Source organism: Schizosaccharomyces osmophilus, chromosome 2 (genome assembly GCF_027921745.1).
Source record: "Schizosaccharomyces osmophilus chromosome 2, complete sequence".
Taxonomy (NCBI): Eukaryota; Fungi; Ascomycota; class Schizosaccharomycetes; order Schizosaccharomycetales; family Schizosaccharomycetaceae; genus Schizosaccharomyces; species Schizosaccharomyces osmophilus.
In genome coordinates, this window is record NC_079239.1 from 1,654,687 (window position 1) to 1,670,953 (window position 16,267).

Here is a 16,267-nt window from a genome sequence, read left to right on the forward strand (position 1 = left end):
TCTGTGTGAGCTAAGAAATGATACCATTTTCGGAGAGCAGCAATAATTGCATAAGCTTCTTTTTCCCATGTTGGCCAAATGCATTGACGATCTGTGAATGTTTCTGAATAGAAAGCTATTGGATGATAAACGTTGTCTTCTTGTTTCTGCGATAGGATGGCTCCTATGGCAAAGTCGGAAGCGTCAGTTTCTAATCGAGTTTCTTTTGTTGGATCATAGTGTTTTAACATAGAAACGTTTTCTAATTCTTTCTTGATGTTGACAAAGGCTTCTTTATGACGATCGGTCCATTTGTATTTGACATTCTTTTTTGTTAAATCATATAACGGTCGTGCCAATTTTGAAAGATTCGGCATAAATCGTCTGGAATAATTAACAAAACCTAAGAAAGATTGTAGGCGTCGCAACGTATTGGGTTCAGGCCAATTTGTAATAGCTTGAATTCTTTCTGGGTCAATCTCAAGTCCTTGATTGGAGAAGATATGACCTAAGAATTTGACTTTCTTTTGGAAAAAGGTACATTTCTCTCGATTTGCGTATAAATTTGCGTCTTGTAGCTTCTGAAATACTTTTCGTAAATGTTCCTCGTGTTCTTTTTCTGAAGAGGAAAATATCAGAATATCGTCCAGATAAACGATAATGAAAATTCCAAGGTATGGAAAAAGTACTTTGTTAATATACCTTTGAAAATTTGCTGGCGCATTGGTTAATCCAAAGGGCATTACTTTGTATTCAAATGCTCCAAAAGGTGTCTTGAAGGCTGTCTTTCGTTCATCACCTTCTCGAATTCTAAGTAAATGATATGCTTCTTTTAGATCAATCGTACTGAAAACTTTGGCTCCGCTTAGGCAATTTATAATTTCTTCAAAGTTTGGTAATGGATACTTGTCTCTCTTAGTGATTGCATTTAGTGGTTTATAGTTTATAACCATGCGATATTTATCTGTTCCCTTTTTCGGTACAACTAGTGGAGCGCACATAAAATTTGACGAGCTTTCGCGAATTTTGCCTTGACTTAATAATTCTTGTACTTTTTCTCTTATTGTTGCAGATTCTTTTTGTGTATATGGCCTTAATTTCGGTGCATAATCTGGTAGTTCGTTTGTGAGTTCGATTTTTAAATCACTGTCTGAGTGTCTGGGTAAAGGAATGTCTGTAACTTCTGTGAACACTTTGTTGAATGATTTTAATATATCTTCAACTTTTAGACTTTCCTTGTTGTTGTTATTCTTTTCCTCCTTTGTCTTGTTGCCATATAAAAAGTCTAAACTTTCCAATTTTTTCAGGAGGCTCCATCCGATGAGAACTTCGTTTTCTGAAGTCGGAGTAATTATAAACGTTTCGTAAAACTTTCGTTTATTGATTTCTACTGGCAATGTTAAATTTCCTTTAACTTGAAGTTTGTCGTTTGTTATTCCTAAAAACGTTCGATTTTCTTTATTGAATTTACGCGTAATTTGTTTAGCCAGGTCTTCTCTCAAGATGGATACGTTGGCGCCAGTATCTATCAATGCATTGACCTTGAGGTTTGCAATTTTGACATCTTGATATTGCGAAGATTGCTTTTCGTAGTGTTTTTGTGGATTTCCCGCAATGATCTTGTTTATAGAGACGACTTCATCTCTTCTAGACTTGTTCTTCTGGTTTAGTCATTCGTTGGATTTTGGTTTCATTCTTGTTTTGGGGTTATCCTGATTGTTTCCTTCTTTCCCAAGAAAAGGTTTTGTCTGCCGGAAATTTGGACGGTATCCTTTTTCTGACTTTTGAGACTTGTTATATCGAACCAGGTTATTTACTGTTGTTACGGCTGCGGCGAAATTTCCATGCTCGTAATTATGTTTGAGGAGTTCATTTCTAAAATAACTTGAATGAAACGCGAATATCATGGCTTTCTCGATTGTTTCCCTATCCAATCCGTCAAGCCATTTTTGAACCTCACTAACATTTAATTCTCCACGAGCTCCTTTAGATAAATATTTAGGGATGGGATGAAACCAAGATTTCTCTTTCTCGTTTAGAAATGTCTGTTGAAAAACCTTCTCGAAATTCCTCTGAGGTCCGGGAGTCTTCACCAATTCTCGTATCTGTTTTTGATAGTTTTTTGGGGATTTAAAATATAAGAACGTGATTTTCTCGCGGTCGGTTGGAAATATTTTTGGTAAGTAGCCAAAAATACTTTGCATGTTCTTTTCAAAAACTGCCACGGATTGTTCGGATGGCTCAAATATTCCAGGGTTAAGCGGACTAATCATGTTTAAATATGAGTCTGCTATGGACCCGTAATGTTCATGTACCAATGCTATAATGTCCATCGGTATTTCTGGGATGAAATCTTCTTCAAGGTCCATTCGGTTTATCGACCTGTCTAGTTTTTCCTGATTTACAGCAGCGATCTGCTCGGACAAAAAGTCTAGTTTTTTGTTATAGTCGTTTTGCATATTATCCATGTGCATTTCCATTTGTGTTTGCATTTGCGCTTGCATATGCGCCTGCATTTGTTGAACGACATATTCACTCCCAACACTTCCGGAATCCATTTCCGTATTTCTATTTGTTTAATTTGAAATTGAACGAAACTATTTCCACCTAGAGATTGGAAGATAAATTGTCACAGGACGAATCTCACTTGTTATGAGAATAAGTATTCAGTGGAAAAGATGTAAGTAATAACAATTCATAAAATTGTATCTTTGACTTTTAAATTGGATACTTTTGTACTATAGAAGAATAGTAACAGCTTCCAGGGATCTGATTCACTAAGTAAGTTGTATGAACAATTTTATTTAGCTAGATCAGTCAAATCTTCCAATCTGAAGATTTGAGCTTTCCATTAGAGGTATATATATCTTTCTAGGATTAGTCAGCTTCTATATAACTTTAGTTCTAGATTTATAAAATTTTTAATGGCAAAAATGAAAATTTAGTTTTGTAATAACGTATTTGATAATACAATACATTTATTGTATCAAGATATTAGTAATATCGTATACCGGTTATGACAAATAAAAGTAAGAAATAGAAAAGATTATTATAACCTATAGTTTGTATTTGTAATCTTGCAAAACGAGGATCTAGAGGAATTTGGACGAATTGGTGAACAAAACCATTCTCTCAAGGCAATCTGGGTTATTGTGGTGAATTTTTAAAATTAAATAGATTGGATACTTGAATACTCAAGGTATTTCTTATCAAAGGTAAAACAATTATCTTTTTGTTGCAATTGATGCTCTATTCTTCGTAAGTACTCTTCTTGAGTTACAAACAGTCTTTTTTTTTTTGGAATTTTCTTCATTTTACTTTTTGGCTTTTGGTTCTTTTCTTCTTAAAGTTTGCATGAGTGTTGTACGACAAAGCGTACGAAGATACATAACGTCCTCAAAAGTTGCTGCTACTATGCCAAACATTGTAAAAGAAAGAATGTCTGCACCTGCTCAGCCACCGGTCTTTAGTAATAAAACGTTTTATAAAAGAGCTCTCCCATCTCAATGCTTGGCATTCGACTCACATGCAGGCAAGCAGGTATTCTTAAGAGCACTTCAAGAAGGTCACATGGAAAATTACTTTTCGTTGGCTCAACAAATGGTTACTCAAAACGAACCAGCCTTTTGTGGAATAGGTACTTTGTGTATGATCCTTAATTCCTTAAAGGTAGACCCAGGTCGCTTGTGGAAGGGATCTTGGCGTTGGTATGATCAAAACATGCTGGATTGTTGCCGTTCACTGAAGGATATAGAAAGAGACGGGGTTACTCTCGAGGAATTTTCTTGTTTAGCAGAGTGCAATGGTTTACAAACTGTGACAAAATGTGTGAAAGACGTTTCCTTTGAAGAGTTCATCAAAGACCTCACCATCTGTTCTACACAAGAGGACAAGATCATGGCAATTTCTTTCAGTCGTAAAGTACTGGGACAAACAGGAGATGGTCATTTTAGTCCCGTGGGTGGGTATAGTGAAACAGATGGCAAAGTCTTAATTTTAGATGTTGCCAGATTCAAGTATCCCAGCTACTGGGTAGGCTTGGAATTGATGTACCAAAGTATGTTTCCTTTGGATGCCACAAATGGTCAGCCAAGGGGTTATGTGCTATTGGAATCTATGCGACACCCAGTAGGCGTGTTCACGGTTGGTTTGAATAAGTACAGTTGGAAAAATGTGTCGAATCACATTCATCATGGGGTTGCTAGTGCAAAGTCCGTGCAGGATTTGATTGCTCGCTTAGATTCCCTAAATCAATCATCCATACCGCTCATACAACAGCGATCCAACAGTTCCTTATCGGCAGAATTCCAGCACTTCTGCAATGTCCTTGAAAGTACTGATACCTATAAACTTGTCTCCCAAAATACCAATTCAGATGCAAAGTATTTGACTCTGGCTTTTTGGTCGATCTTTTCATTGCCCATCTTTCAAAAGGACTGCCATCCCACCCTGTTAAATCAACTCATCCCATACCTGAAGGAAATCGACATCAACGAAATTCAGACTCAGGTTTTTGTATTAAGAGAACAGCTGGAAAGTCTTACTCAATGTTGCAAAGCTGACAAACCTTGTTCTGCTTCTGACTGTTGTAAAAGTTTGTAATACCTTTTTTTGGTATCTATTTATTTATTTTCTCCTATTCTGTTGTACATCAAAATTAGATTAGCTTTGTGTGTTCGGGCTTGCGATTATCATTAATTTTCTTTTTATCAATCATTTGAACTTTTTATTAAGTCATTGAATCCATTGAAACCGAAAATTGAGAAAAGAAAAGATAATAAAATATGCAAACGAAAAACTTTGGTAGAATTACTTGCAATATCTAGTAACACCTTTGAGCCAATTAGGTAACAAATGACAAGCTTGCTCGCGAGAGTAAATCTACTCGGACGAAACTCCTATCAAAAGCATTTGTCTATTTTCGACGGTTTTTGAAGTATTATGTCTCCCGATCAAATTGCTTTAGTTTTGGGTGGTCTTTTGTCCCTTGGTGGTGCTAAGGGCTACTTCAGCAAAGGAAGCAAAGCTTCTCTCATCGCAGGTGTTGGTCTTGGTGCTGTTTATTTGTACTCTTCCCGACTCATGAACCAAGATTCTGCTAACGGTGTTCCTCTTGCCTTGGCAGGATCTGCATTTTTGTTTGCATCTGGTGTTCCTCGTCTGGCAAAGACCAAAAAGCCTGTTCCTTTAATGCTCACTGTTATTGGTGCTGCCTCTACGGCCTACTACTACAAGCAATGGGTATAATTTTGTGCTCATATTTCTCTTATATAAAACTTGTGTTGATGCAATGAAGAACTTTTGACAATTATAAATGTCTAAAGTTCCTTTCATCATATCAAGTTGATAATAACATTCAGCGCATATCTAATACTATAAAAAAAGAAAACCATAAATAATATCGTAACGGTATCGTAAGTTTATGCATTGACCTGCTGTTCTATCTTGGTATGCTTAGTTGATACACTTCTGTAGCAGGGATGCACAAAAATCTGGAACAGCTTAGCCTAACTGCAGAAAAAAGACTTTGGCTATCTAGTGTTGCAAGGAAGAATTTTTTTTCTCATCACCAATATGTTTCTTTGAAAGCCTGAAATTGTGGCCATGTTTGATGAAAGCAATCGCTAGTTTCCAACTTTCCTTTCGCTTCCGGCAACCACTCTTGGATTTTACGGATTCTCTTTTCGCTGGAAGGATGGGTACTAACAAAAGCAAGTGTACTGCCCATGCTTGATTCTGCAGCAGCCATTCGCTCCCACATACTCTTGGCAGCTTCGGGATCAAAACATGCCTGACTCATCAACATCAATCCGATGTAATCAGCTTCACCCTCCATTTTTCGGGAAAATGGTAGAAGTAGTCCAAAGTTTAACAAGAGATGAGCAAACTGTCCAGACAAATCCAACGAAGCTGCTAACAAGTAAAAGACAAAGGTAATAGCTCTTGTAAAAGCGATCTTTTCTGAAGAGTGCCTTGCCACTTGGTGTGCCGTTTCATGTCCCAAAACCGCAGCTAATCCATCTTCGTTTTGACATATGGGTAATATTCCTTCAAAAACAAACACTTTCCCACCAGGAAGCACAAATGCATTAGCTGAAGGATCTCGAATGACATGCAACTCCCATTTCAGATCTGAAATCCCTGAAACAGCGATAATCCTTTTTAGTACTCGAGAAACGTACAACGTTGTAGGATGATAGCTTGACAGCATACGATCTCCATACTCGGCCATGATTTCCTTGTAAGCACTTTGAGCCATCTTTCGTTCGAAATCTAATGACACATCATTGAAGCGTTTGCGATTGCTAATTGGAACGTATTCTAAATGGGTAAAGTAGTAAGCCCCACCAGCTGCGACGAGTGCTCCAACGATTAACTGAAATCGCTTGTCTCTTGGATTTGGATTGAATGTCCGATACCTTTTAGTGCCAGTCCCGTTGGAAGGCCAATTGGGGAAGGAAGCATAATGTCTAGCTTTCGTCACTTGTTGAAACTTGGGGACAGGTCTTTTGAATAAGAAAGGAGATTGTTTTTGAATTGAACGAGAAAAAGCAAAAAGAAGGGAATTTCCCTTGCTTCGAATCATTCCTGAAAAGAAGGAGAATTTAAAATATGACAGACTTTGAGTATGTACGATGGTGTTAGTAAATTATGAGATAAGAGAATATTATTGTATCGGGGTTCTGGATTACACTAAGAAAAATTAGAATGGAAGACGATAGAAACGAAAAAGAAAGGAATATTGAATTGTAAAAAGTATAGTGTTGTTTTCAACTTCGATTCTAATTCAATTTGGTTTGAAAATGACCTGGGATGGAGGAAGAAGTAGCTGAAGGCACGTTCGTTGGAACAGACATAAAGAGAAAAACTCACCTCGACGAGCGGTTAGGAGAGAAGGAACTCTGTAAGCAAGATAGGAGTTGTAAAACCCATCCTTGTTTGGCAAAGGATATAGAAGAATATTTTTCTATGGGTGGAAGATAGAACAACGTCTGAAAGAAAAAAAGTGCAAGAAAGTTTCCAAATTTTGTAGCAACACATGATTCATTGTATCGAAAAAAAAAAACAGTGAATAGACCCAGAAAGAAGTTTCAAAATGGGAAATTAGCGTAACCATCGAACAATTAAATAAAAACAGAAAAAGACAAAAGCGGCACCAGTGTAGAATATGACTTTATCTTGCCTTGAACGCCTATTAATAGCTGAAAGCGTCGTCCTGGTGATGCCCAATGTATTTGCTACATCTAACACTTTCTTCTTTGTCGACTTCAAAATTGATTTCTGCTCAACCAAGTCACCAAGTAGCAAACGACCGCGTTCTAAATACTCATCAATTTGGGACTCAGCCCTTCCTATGAAATCGTTTTCATGTAAAAGACCTTCCTGCCTAGTGATGTTAGGTGGGCCATTCTCAACCAGTTCAGCGTCTGTCATGCCATTTTCACCATATGGATTATCGGGAGTTGCACTCGGATACCCTCTTCTTCCAAATAACTCTCTTCTATTTTTGGCATGGGCAGCATCGCGAACTTGAGCCTTTAGTTGCTCAAAATGCTCTGATAGTTGGGAATGCTTTTGGTAAAACTCTTGAACACGCACAGTAGCTTTGTTTTTCTTCGCAGGTATCAGTTCCCTTTTCACCATACTGTTGTAATCCTCAATAGAGCGATTCAGTGAAAGAAAGGATGCCGATATTTGGCCTACACTTTCGTTAGCCAGTTATTGAGAAAGTGCGTTCTCGAAGGAAAGCTTCGCTTCGTAAAACACGGCAACAGAAGATAAATAGCCTTCAAATAACAGATTCTTCTTTACCTTGGATACCAGCTAGGGATATCGTGTTGCTTTCATCTTCAACACCACGCTCAAATTCGTTCAGATCCTTTTGTATCGACTGAAGTAACTTGGTACACTAGCATTCACAGTTAATTACTCATTCATTAATATCTCATACATGGTTATAGAGGGTATTACTCATTATTTGCCAGGAAAGGTTCCAAGACAATATTTCATTACGTCCTCTACACATTTCATGGTGTAAGTAGATGATTTATGAACAAGTAACAGATGTTACCTGTATATAAAACGACATAATGGGACTGTAAACAAAAGATAAATTCATAAAATGACTGAATGGGTGTTAATTCATAAAGGGACATAATGGGCGGTGGATCATAATAAGACATAATGGGATGGTAAGCCAAAGGCCAAGTTACTATAAATACAGGTCAAGTACGGCGATCAGGGGAATTCATTTCTAACCTTTTTATTTCATTGATTTATGAAGAGTGTCGTCGCAACAACTCATTAGATCATTATTACTTTCTAAGAAGAAGTATATCAAAAAAGAGATATATAAAATAAAAAAAAAAAAAACAAAAAACCTACATTTATCCAGTTGTCGTAAGTACCTAACACATTTGAAAAATAATGAATGACAAAAATGTTTGCCAGCAAACATTTGGCTTATGCCAAACGGCGTTTTCTAGAGGAGTGATTCGATGAACGTACACGAGTACGAGGCTTTTTCCAAAAATATTGCTTATGGACTCGGCGCGAAGAACGCACAGGACGCATAATTGGTGCATAACGCTGGCGACGTTCTTCATCGTCATCTTCTTCCGGGTTATAATACCATTGACTCCAAAGAGGATCGCCATTGGCATCCGTTCCAAATCGTCGAACCTCCTTTAGGTATGAATATTGCTTAGCAAGCTCGCGTAAGTGGTCCTGAACGGCAGCCAAAGGCATACCGCTTGGGAACAAGTGAGCTAACACGGTCAACGCCGTCGTAGAAGTTGTAGAAAAAACCAATTCATCCAAAATGAGTCCCATTAGTAGACTTTCGGGAGCTGAATTTTCCTTTGATGACTCAACATAATTTTCAGAAGGCTCATTAGCGTAGCCATTTTCTTGTAAACAGGTGGTAGGATCAGCTTTTACTTCGTTATATGAGTTAGGGGTCATGGTATTTGCATTTTCATCATCATTGTACGGTGAAGAGGGTAATATGGCAGTAGGAGGTTCTTGATTCTCTTCCATTTCCCGGTTCGCAATTAGGTTCTTTAGGTGTTTTCTGTTCGCTAAACCTTCAGCACTTTCGTCCATGCTATCATGGCGAACGACGATGGGCTCCTCCGGCGTTGGCACTACGTTATTGTAAAATTCGCCGTTACTTCCTTCTTCATCTTGATATACTTGGATGTCTTGTTGTTCATGGTTTGGATCACAGCTATAGGATTCAGTGCTGAGATTAGGCTTAAGATAGGAATCATTCTCTTCCATTTTAGCTGTTGATTCATTCATCATAGACATGTCAATTTCCTCAGCGGCATGTACATTGGCTTTTTTGTCTTCTTCCATTCCAACCTCAATAAGTCTTTCAAGTACACGTTGTTTTCTAGCTGGCTCGTTTTCTTCGGTAGATGTGTTTGCGATATCCTTAAATCTTGCTTTTGTCAATGCCTGGGCAGCAAAAAGTTCAGGATCAGCTCCGATTTCTTGAGGAGGAGAAGAAGGTAGCAAAGGAAGGTGTCCGCGAGTTGATGGAGACATCGGTGCTTCATTTTCATTTGCGGCATCATCATACTCTGAGTTTTCTCCTTCGGTATCGAAAGGATCTTCGGGCCAGCCAAGTAGCATTCGATACCCAAAAACATCTAGTATAGGACAACTGTCAAGTCCTGGACGGAACAAAACGACACGGTCATTTTTTTTCATGTGGTAGACGGCTTTGCGTAAGGAGTCAGTAAGAATCATACCGTTCCAACCTACACACTCAACGATCATACGGTCAAGTGTGCATATAACGACTGCATGGACGCGTGAAATAGCCTTGTCAGCGATGGAAAGGACATGATCACATTGTTGTGTTGAGCGTCCAATCTTGATGACACGAGACACATTCATCTTCACATACGACATGGGCGTTAAAGGTTCCCGTTTCACGGCGGAAATGGGTGACGATGGTTGATAAAAGGTGTTGCTGGAAGGCTCTGGAGTCAAAACGAATTGGCCTAAAATCAATTAGTAAAGCATTCTTTGAAAGCTAGTCGGGCTACATAGACTGACTAGCAGGAAGGTGATAGAGTGAATCATTGACACGCATTGAGTACAATGGATCCGATGAATACAACTCTTTATGAAAGACAAGGTACCTACCTAAGGGAGGCTTCCCTACGTTAAGAGAGCCATTAGGATGTTTTGACATCCAGCTTTTCTTATGAAAAGGACTGGGAGACGAGGAAATGGGTGAAGGAAGTGAGAACTCATTCTCTGTTACTGAAGCCATTGGAGAAGATGAACAAAATTAAGAGGATAGAAACGACTGAAAAGAGGGAGAGAGGTAATATTAAAATGAATAAAAGAAAGTAAGTCTTTGAAGCACACCAAGGTTTAGATAAGCCAGTGTAATGTTAGGACGAACTAACAAAGAAAGATGCGGGGGAATTAAACAAAGAAATGAAATTATTTTTGAAAGACTTCAACGAATTACCTTATATATCTAAAGTTTGAAGTAATCACTCAGTTACGTCTTACACGTTTAGCATAACCCCGACAGAAAGATGTCAACAAACAAAGGATACAGTTTACACCTAATGAACAACCTTTTTTATGAATATGCAAACGCTGTTGAAGCAACAGATGCAGAGTCTGTTGAAGAAAGACTCTCAAACACCGCTGCAATGTTTATATATATGAAGTAGCGCGTTCGTGTCGCGACGCGTCGCGGCTGAGATAGATTGAGCAATAAGCGTGGACGCGTTTTCATTTTACGTGTTTACTGGATCCAGTGGCTTCCGTAAAGCGCGACGCGCTGCCATATGACAAAAATGCGATTTTAATTATGAATGTTGTTTCCATAAGTAAATATTGGAAAAGACACTTTCAAAAAGGGAAAGAGGTGTGTCGAAAGGCAAAAAGTGGTTTATGTTAAAGGTGAACTCATACTCTGAAATCAAGGGATTTCACTTTTCTTTCAAAAAGAGCTGCCATTGTCATGACCCTGTTCTACCAAACAGCCCTGTATACGCGACGCGTTGCAACAACCTAACAAAGAAGAAGCAGGACCACAGTGTCGTTTCACAAGTTGTAAAGAGAATAGAGGTAACCATATGCTTTCCAAGCTACTTGAATATGTTTGCACGAGTGACTTTTAGTTAAATTTGAACTTTTGTTGCAACCTTTCCGTATGCACGCGTAATTTCTTATACAAGCACCATTGCTAAGAATTGGTTTATTTTAGATTTTCTTTGTAAAAAGAAGAAAGGAGTAAACCGTTTAACGCGCGTTTTGATCGTTCGATCTCCTGTTTTTGAAAGAAGGTCAGGTTATTTATTAGTGTAACGCAGTGTGCAAACTTTTCTAACCAATGAATCTTTCATTTTCTTGAATAATTCAAACAATTATGTCCAAAGAAAACATTTTTGTGAATCTATTTCCTTCTTTTTATTTTCAATTCAATTCAAACGACCGTGAAAGGACGCTGCTCATTTTAACCTGCCTTGTATACGAAACAACACGCCTAGTATTTTAACTCTTCTTTTGTTTATTTGTGAGACTTTTCGTGTTTAGTGAACGTTAACCTCTTTTAGCTTTTTTGGAATTTTGTGTCCTATCCCACATACCGTTAATTACAACACTGCCGTAAATAGCTCTAATGTATGGATAGAAGAAAGAAGTTTCGAGCTCAATCAAGAAACAATTGAAGTGCTTCCTATAACCGATAAAATTAAAAATAGAAATTGTTTTTTTTATTTTTCTTTAATAGATTTTCTGTATTTGGGACTGCTATAATTTAGAACACCAGAAACTGCTCTCTCATTTATTACCGCACTAAGGTCTGTCCTCAACCAATTCACTCAACAACGTGAAGAAGTACTTGATTCTTCTTTTCTTGTGAAATACTTGTTTTAAAGGCTCTCGTACTATTCAGAGCTTAATTAAATTTCACATTTAGGTATTTCTGTATTTTAAACAGGTATGTGAAATGTAAAATGTGAAAAATTTGCATTGCAAGATATGCTGGTCTATGGGCTGCAAGAGATGAGAAACACTGTGGCTATTCCAACAGTTGTTGATTCTTTGGAATTTTTTCACTTTGAATTTCCAAAAATGGTTTCTTGTCTTGGTCAACACAAGCTGCACAGCATAGCATTATCGTGACTATAGAATTCTAACTCTTAATGTAGTGCCATGTCTTCCAGGACGAACGTTGTCGGTATCGATTTTGGTAACAGCAAGACTGTTATTGCTGTTGCTCGTAATCGTGCTATCGATGTCATTGTAAACGAAGTTTCCAATCGTTCTACTCCTTCTTTGGTCTCTTACGGTGAACGCTGCCGTTTCTTGGGTGAAGGTGCCAAGTCTCAAGAGGCTTCCAACTTTAAGAACACTGTTGGAAGTTTGAAGCGTTTGGCTGGCCGCACCCTCGATGACCCCGAGATCCAACAGATCGAGTCTGCCTTCGTTTCCGCTCCTCTTGCCGAGGTTGATGGTTTCGTTGGTGCTAAAGTACGTTACCTCAACGAAGAAAATGCATTCTCCAACATTCAACTCATTGCTGCCTACTTTACCAAGGTTAAGGCTATTGCTGAAGCTGAGTTGATTGGCTCCGTTAGCGATGTCGTTATTTCTATCCCTGCTTGGTTCACTGACATTCAACGTCGTGCCATCTTGGAAGCCGCCAACCTTGCCGGTCTCAACCCTTTGCGTTTGATGAATGACAACGCTGCTGCTGCTTTGACCTATGGTATTACCAAGACCGACTTGCCTGAACCTGAAGATCCTCGTAAGGTTGCCATTGTTGACCTTGGTCACTCCAACTACTCCGTTTCTATTATCGAGTTCAGCCGTGGCCAATTCCACATTAAGTCCACCGTTTGTGACCGTAACCTTGGTAGCCGTAACATGGACAAGGCTCTCATTGACCACTTTGCTGCTGAATTCAAACAAAAATACCAGATGGATGTTCTTTCTAACTCTAAGGCCACCTTCCGCTTGGCCGCTGCTGTCGAGCGTCTCAAGAAGGTTCTTTCCGCTAATGCTTCTGCTCACATTAACGTCGAAATGATCATGAACGACATTGATGCTAGCTCTTTCATAAAGAGAGACCAATTTGAAGAACTCATTCAACCCCTTTTGGAGCGTCTTACTAAGCCCCTTCAAGAAGCCCTCGACCAAGCCGGTATCAAGAAAGAGGAACTTTACAGCGTTGAAATGGTCGGTGGCTGCACTCGTGTTCCCAGCGTTAAGGAAACCGTTTCCAACTTCTTTGGTAAGACCCTTTCTTTCACCTTGAACCAAGATGAAGCCGTTGCCCGTGGTTGTGCTCTCTCTTGTGCTATTTTGTCTCCTGTTTTCCGTGTTCGTGACTTTAACGTTCATGATATTACCCCATATCCCGTCACCTTCAGCTGGGAGCCTATCCCCGAAAACCCTGAAGAAGACACTAACTTGGAAGTTTTCTCTCGTAACAACCCCATTCCCTCTACCAAGATCTTGACCTTCTACCGTAAAGCTCCCTTCACCCTTGATGCTTTCTATTCTCACAAGGAGCTTTTGCCTGGTAACATCCGCCCCAACATTGCTCGTTATTTGATCAATGATGTTAAGCCTAACGCTCAAGGTGATTTGAGCATTGTCAAGATCAAGGCTCGTCTTGATTTACACGGTATTTTGGTTGTTGAGCAAGCTTACATTGTCGAAGAGCAAGAAGTTGAAGAGCCTGTCGAGACTCCTCCCAAGGAAGGTGAAGAAGAAAAGGATGAGCCCGTCAAGATGCGCAAGGTTAAGAAGTTGGTCAAGACCGCTGATCTCAGCGTTTCTGTTGAGGAAGAGCGTCTTCCTGAAAAGGTTTTGCAGAAGTACTCTGAAATGGAGCATCAAATGATTGCCAATGATAAACTTGTTTCTGAGACCGTTGATCGCAAGAACGCCTTAGAAGAATATATCTACGACACTCGTTCGAAGCTTGATGAGATTTATGCTCCCTTTACTAATGAGGAGGAAAGCTCCAAATTCAAAGAATTGCTTGGCGCCTCCGAAGACTGGTTGTACGAAGAAGGTGAAGATACCACCAAGGCCATCTATACCGCTAAGCTTGAGGATCTCATGCGTATTGGAGGTCCTATCCGTCAGCGTTACTTAGACTCTGAGGAAGAGAAGCGTCAAAAGGTTCAAGCTGAGCGTGATGCCACTGCCAAAGCCGCTGCTGAAAAGACAAAGAAGCAAGAAGATGTGCCCTCTGGTAAATTTGAAGCTGGTACTGGTGGTCGTGCTCCTCCTCCTCCTCCTGCTGAGCCTGTTGCCGAAGGAAACGGTGAGGGAGAAAATCAGAATGAACAAATGGAAATCGATGAGCAGAAGCAATAAAAAAGTTTAGGTACCGTTTGCTTATGATGTTTTAATATAGTTTTTGTTCATCCTTGAAAGGCTTTATTTTGTCTTCGGAGATAGTTAGGTTTAAAAAAAATAGTTATTGTTCTATAGAAGTCTTACATATGTGAGCGCAATGTAGCATGGTAATGGGTAGCAAACGTGTTTTTAGAAAATTGTTGGTGTTCACCTATATTCGAAAATAAATGTAAAGAGCGCATATTTCCAATTACACAATTAGATAAAAAGTTATACTCTAAGATTATCGCTGTTCATTAATTCTTATAGTCAACACCGGAAAAAAAAAGTGTTGATGTATTTGCAGCAAAGAGTATATACTACAGACAAGATCAATCAAAGTCAACAGGTAGAACGGATAGAAAAAAAATGCCCAGTTAAAACATACAGGGGGGAACCAAAGAAGTTACAAGATAGGAAGACGGAAACGAATATAAAGGTGTAGATGTCAGAAATGGCTAGCGTAGAAGGATGCTATAGAATAGGGATAGTTAATTAAAGCTTACTTTAAGCACCGGCAAATTTTGTAGATGCCGACATAAATGAGGGCCAAAGACAGATTACATAATAAGGCATTTCGTTTTTTTCTTGTGAGGAACAGGAGGATCTAGAGCTGCCACAATAGCTTCATCAAACACGTTTTTCAACCCTCTTTGTGTTAAAGCAGAGCATTCAACGTATTTAACAGCACCTAATTCACGAGCCAAACGCTCACCTTGCTCATGAGTGAGTGTGTGTTTATGTTGACGAGCCAACTTTTGCTGGACAGATGGGTCATCACGCAAATCAATTTGAGTACCGACAATCAAGCAGGGAACACCGGGGCAATGATGATGTACTTCGGGAAACCACTTTTCTTTGACGTTTTCAAAACTGGCAGGAGATGTGACACTAAAGCAAACCAAGAAAACATCAGTTTGAGGATACGACAAAGGACGCAAGCGATCGTAATCCTCTTGACCAGCTGTATCAAATAAGCCAAGAGTATAAGGTTCATCGCCAATCATGACAGTAACAGCATACTAGTACAGGGTTAATTTCTTGCACTTATATTCAGCATTATTATGAACCCGAAAAGACAGATGGCTATTCATCTCTTTCATTCGAAGCACTTTCCAGCCAAACGTAAATTGTCTCGACGGGTGGCTGAACAGATTCCAAAATGAACGAGCATGCATCCCATCAAGTGCGTTTTGTCGTAGATTCATCCTTTTTTACATACATTATCAAAGACTGTAGGAACATAGTCACTTGGGAATTTGTTTGTCGTGTAAGAAATCAGCAAGCAGGTCTATGATGTACGTCAGCAAACGAATGTCTCATTTCCAATTCAGAGCCTATTAGAAGAACTGTATAAGGGTTTGTTTGCTTGAAAAGAGCTCAAACTCCTATTTCACTCAATTCAACCCTTAAAAACCTTCAAATTTCTTTCAAGACCGGGCTCTACACACGCGTTACGAATTACATACCTTACCAACAGCACCGTCACCGACAACAACGCACTTAATAGTTGGCATGTTGCTTGTTATTGATCCCTAATTTCCTTTGGAAAAGCAAATTCTAATGAATATGGTAACCTTTAGTCCCTTTGCAGACACGGTGTTGGTTGTAGGTAAGAATTAAGGCCAATATGACGGTCATATCGAGCCATTAGCGATGTCAAGGAGTGCTGGTATACACAATAGTGATACGTAACGCACAATAAAAAAAATTGTTAAAAAGTCATGAAAAAGTTCTTTCGTGACTACTGTATCGTAGCTATCCGGTTAATGCAAGTTAAAATATCAAGCGAACGTTTTTCGCATGAATGACACTTTTTATTTACAAGATGAAGATGAAATGAAAGCAATTCCTAAAACGCTCATACTTTTCAAGCTCTAAAACCCTTCATAATACA

The 16,267-nt window shown here is 39.0% G+C and overlaps 8 protein-coding genes across 8 annotated transcripts; 3 read left to right on the forward strand and 5 right to left on the reverse strand.

Moving 5' to 3' along the window:
* Nucleotides 1-1,649: 1,649 nt before the first annotated feature.
* On the reverse strand, nt 1,650-2,537 carry SOMG_03253 (uncharacterized protein; the record flags this gene model as incomplete). Its single annotated transcript, XM_056182044.1, has 1 exon — nt 1,650-2,537. The coding sequence occupies one exon, from the start codon at nt 2,535-2,537 to the stop codon at nt 1,650-1,652; it is 888 nt and encodes a 295-aa protein (XP_056037343.1).
* A 796-nt stretch (nt 2,538-3,333) lies between these two features.
* Nucleotides 3,334-4,581, forward strand: pcs2 (phytochelatin synthetase; the record flags this gene model as incomplete). The annotated part of the gene is made up of 1 exon (XM_056182045.1): nt 3,334-4,581. One exon carries the CDS (start codon nt 3,334-3,336, stop codon nt 4,579-4,581), a length of 1,248 nt encoding a protein of 415 aa, XP_056037546.1.
* A 339-nt stretch (nt 4,582-4,920) lies between these two features.
* On the forward strand, nt 4,921-5,226 carry SOMG_03255 (mitochondrial protoporphyrinogen IX importer; the record flags this gene model as incomplete). The annotated part of the gene is made up of 1 exon (XM_056182046.1): nt 4,921-5,226. The coding sequence occupies one exon, from the start codon at nt 4,921-4,923 to the stop codon at nt 5,224-5,226; it is 306 nt and encodes a 101-aa protein (XP_056037544.1).
* Nucleotides 5,227-5,545: 319 nt separating this feature from the next.
* oma1 (metallopeptidase Oma1) lies at nt 5,546-6,565 on the reverse strand (the record flags this gene model as incomplete). The annotated part of the gene is made up of 1 exon (XM_056182047.1): nt 5,546-6,565. The coding sequence occupies one exon, from the start codon at nt 6,563-6,565 to the stop codon at nt 5,546-5,548; it is 1,020 nt and encodes a 339-aa protein (XP_056037346.1).
* A 518-nt stretch (nt 6,566-7,083) lies between these two features.
* On the reverse strand, nt 7,084-7,954 carry bos1 (SNARE Bos1; the record flags this gene model as incomplete). Its single annotated transcript, XM_056182048.1, has 3 exons — nt 7,084-7,679; nt 7,792-7,888; nt 7,931-7,954. The coding sequence occupies 3 exons, from the start codon at nt 7,952-7,954 to the stop codon at nt 7,084-7,086; spliced, it is 717 nt and encodes a 238-aa protein (XP_056037345.1).
* A 488-nt stretch (nt 7,955-8,442) lies between these two features.
* tos4 (chromatin binding FHA domain protein Tos4) lies at nt 8,443-10,267 on the reverse strand (the record flags this gene model as incomplete). Its single annotated transcript, XM_056182049.1, has 2 exons — nt 8,443-9,992; nt 10,138-10,267. 2 exons carry the CDS (start codon nt 10,265-10,267, stop codon nt 8,443-8,445), a joined length of 1,680 nt encoding a protein of 559 aa, XP_056037339.1.
* A 1,904-nt stretch (nt 10,268-12,171) lies between these two features.
* Nucleotides 12,172-14,349, forward strand: pss1 (heat shock protein Pss1; the record flags this gene model as incomplete). Its single annotated transcript, XM_056182050.1, has 1 exon — nt 12,172-14,349. One exon carries the CDS (start codon nt 12,172-12,174, stop codon nt 14,347-14,349), a length of 2,178 nt encoding a protein of 725 aa, XP_056037532.1.
* Nucleotides 14,350-14,930: 581 nt separating this feature from the next.
* On the reverse strand, nt 14,931-15,887 carry cdc42 (Rho family GTPase Cdc42; the record flags this gene model as incomplete). Its single annotated transcript, XM_056182051.1, has 3 exons — nt 14,931-15,392; nt 15,593-15,661; nt 15,840-15,887. The coding sequence occupies 3 exons, from the start codon at nt 15,885-15,887 to the stop codon at nt 14,931-14,933; spliced, it is 579 nt and encodes a 192-aa protein (XP_056037477.1).
* Between the last annotated feature and the right edge of the window lie 380 nt (nt 15,888-16,267).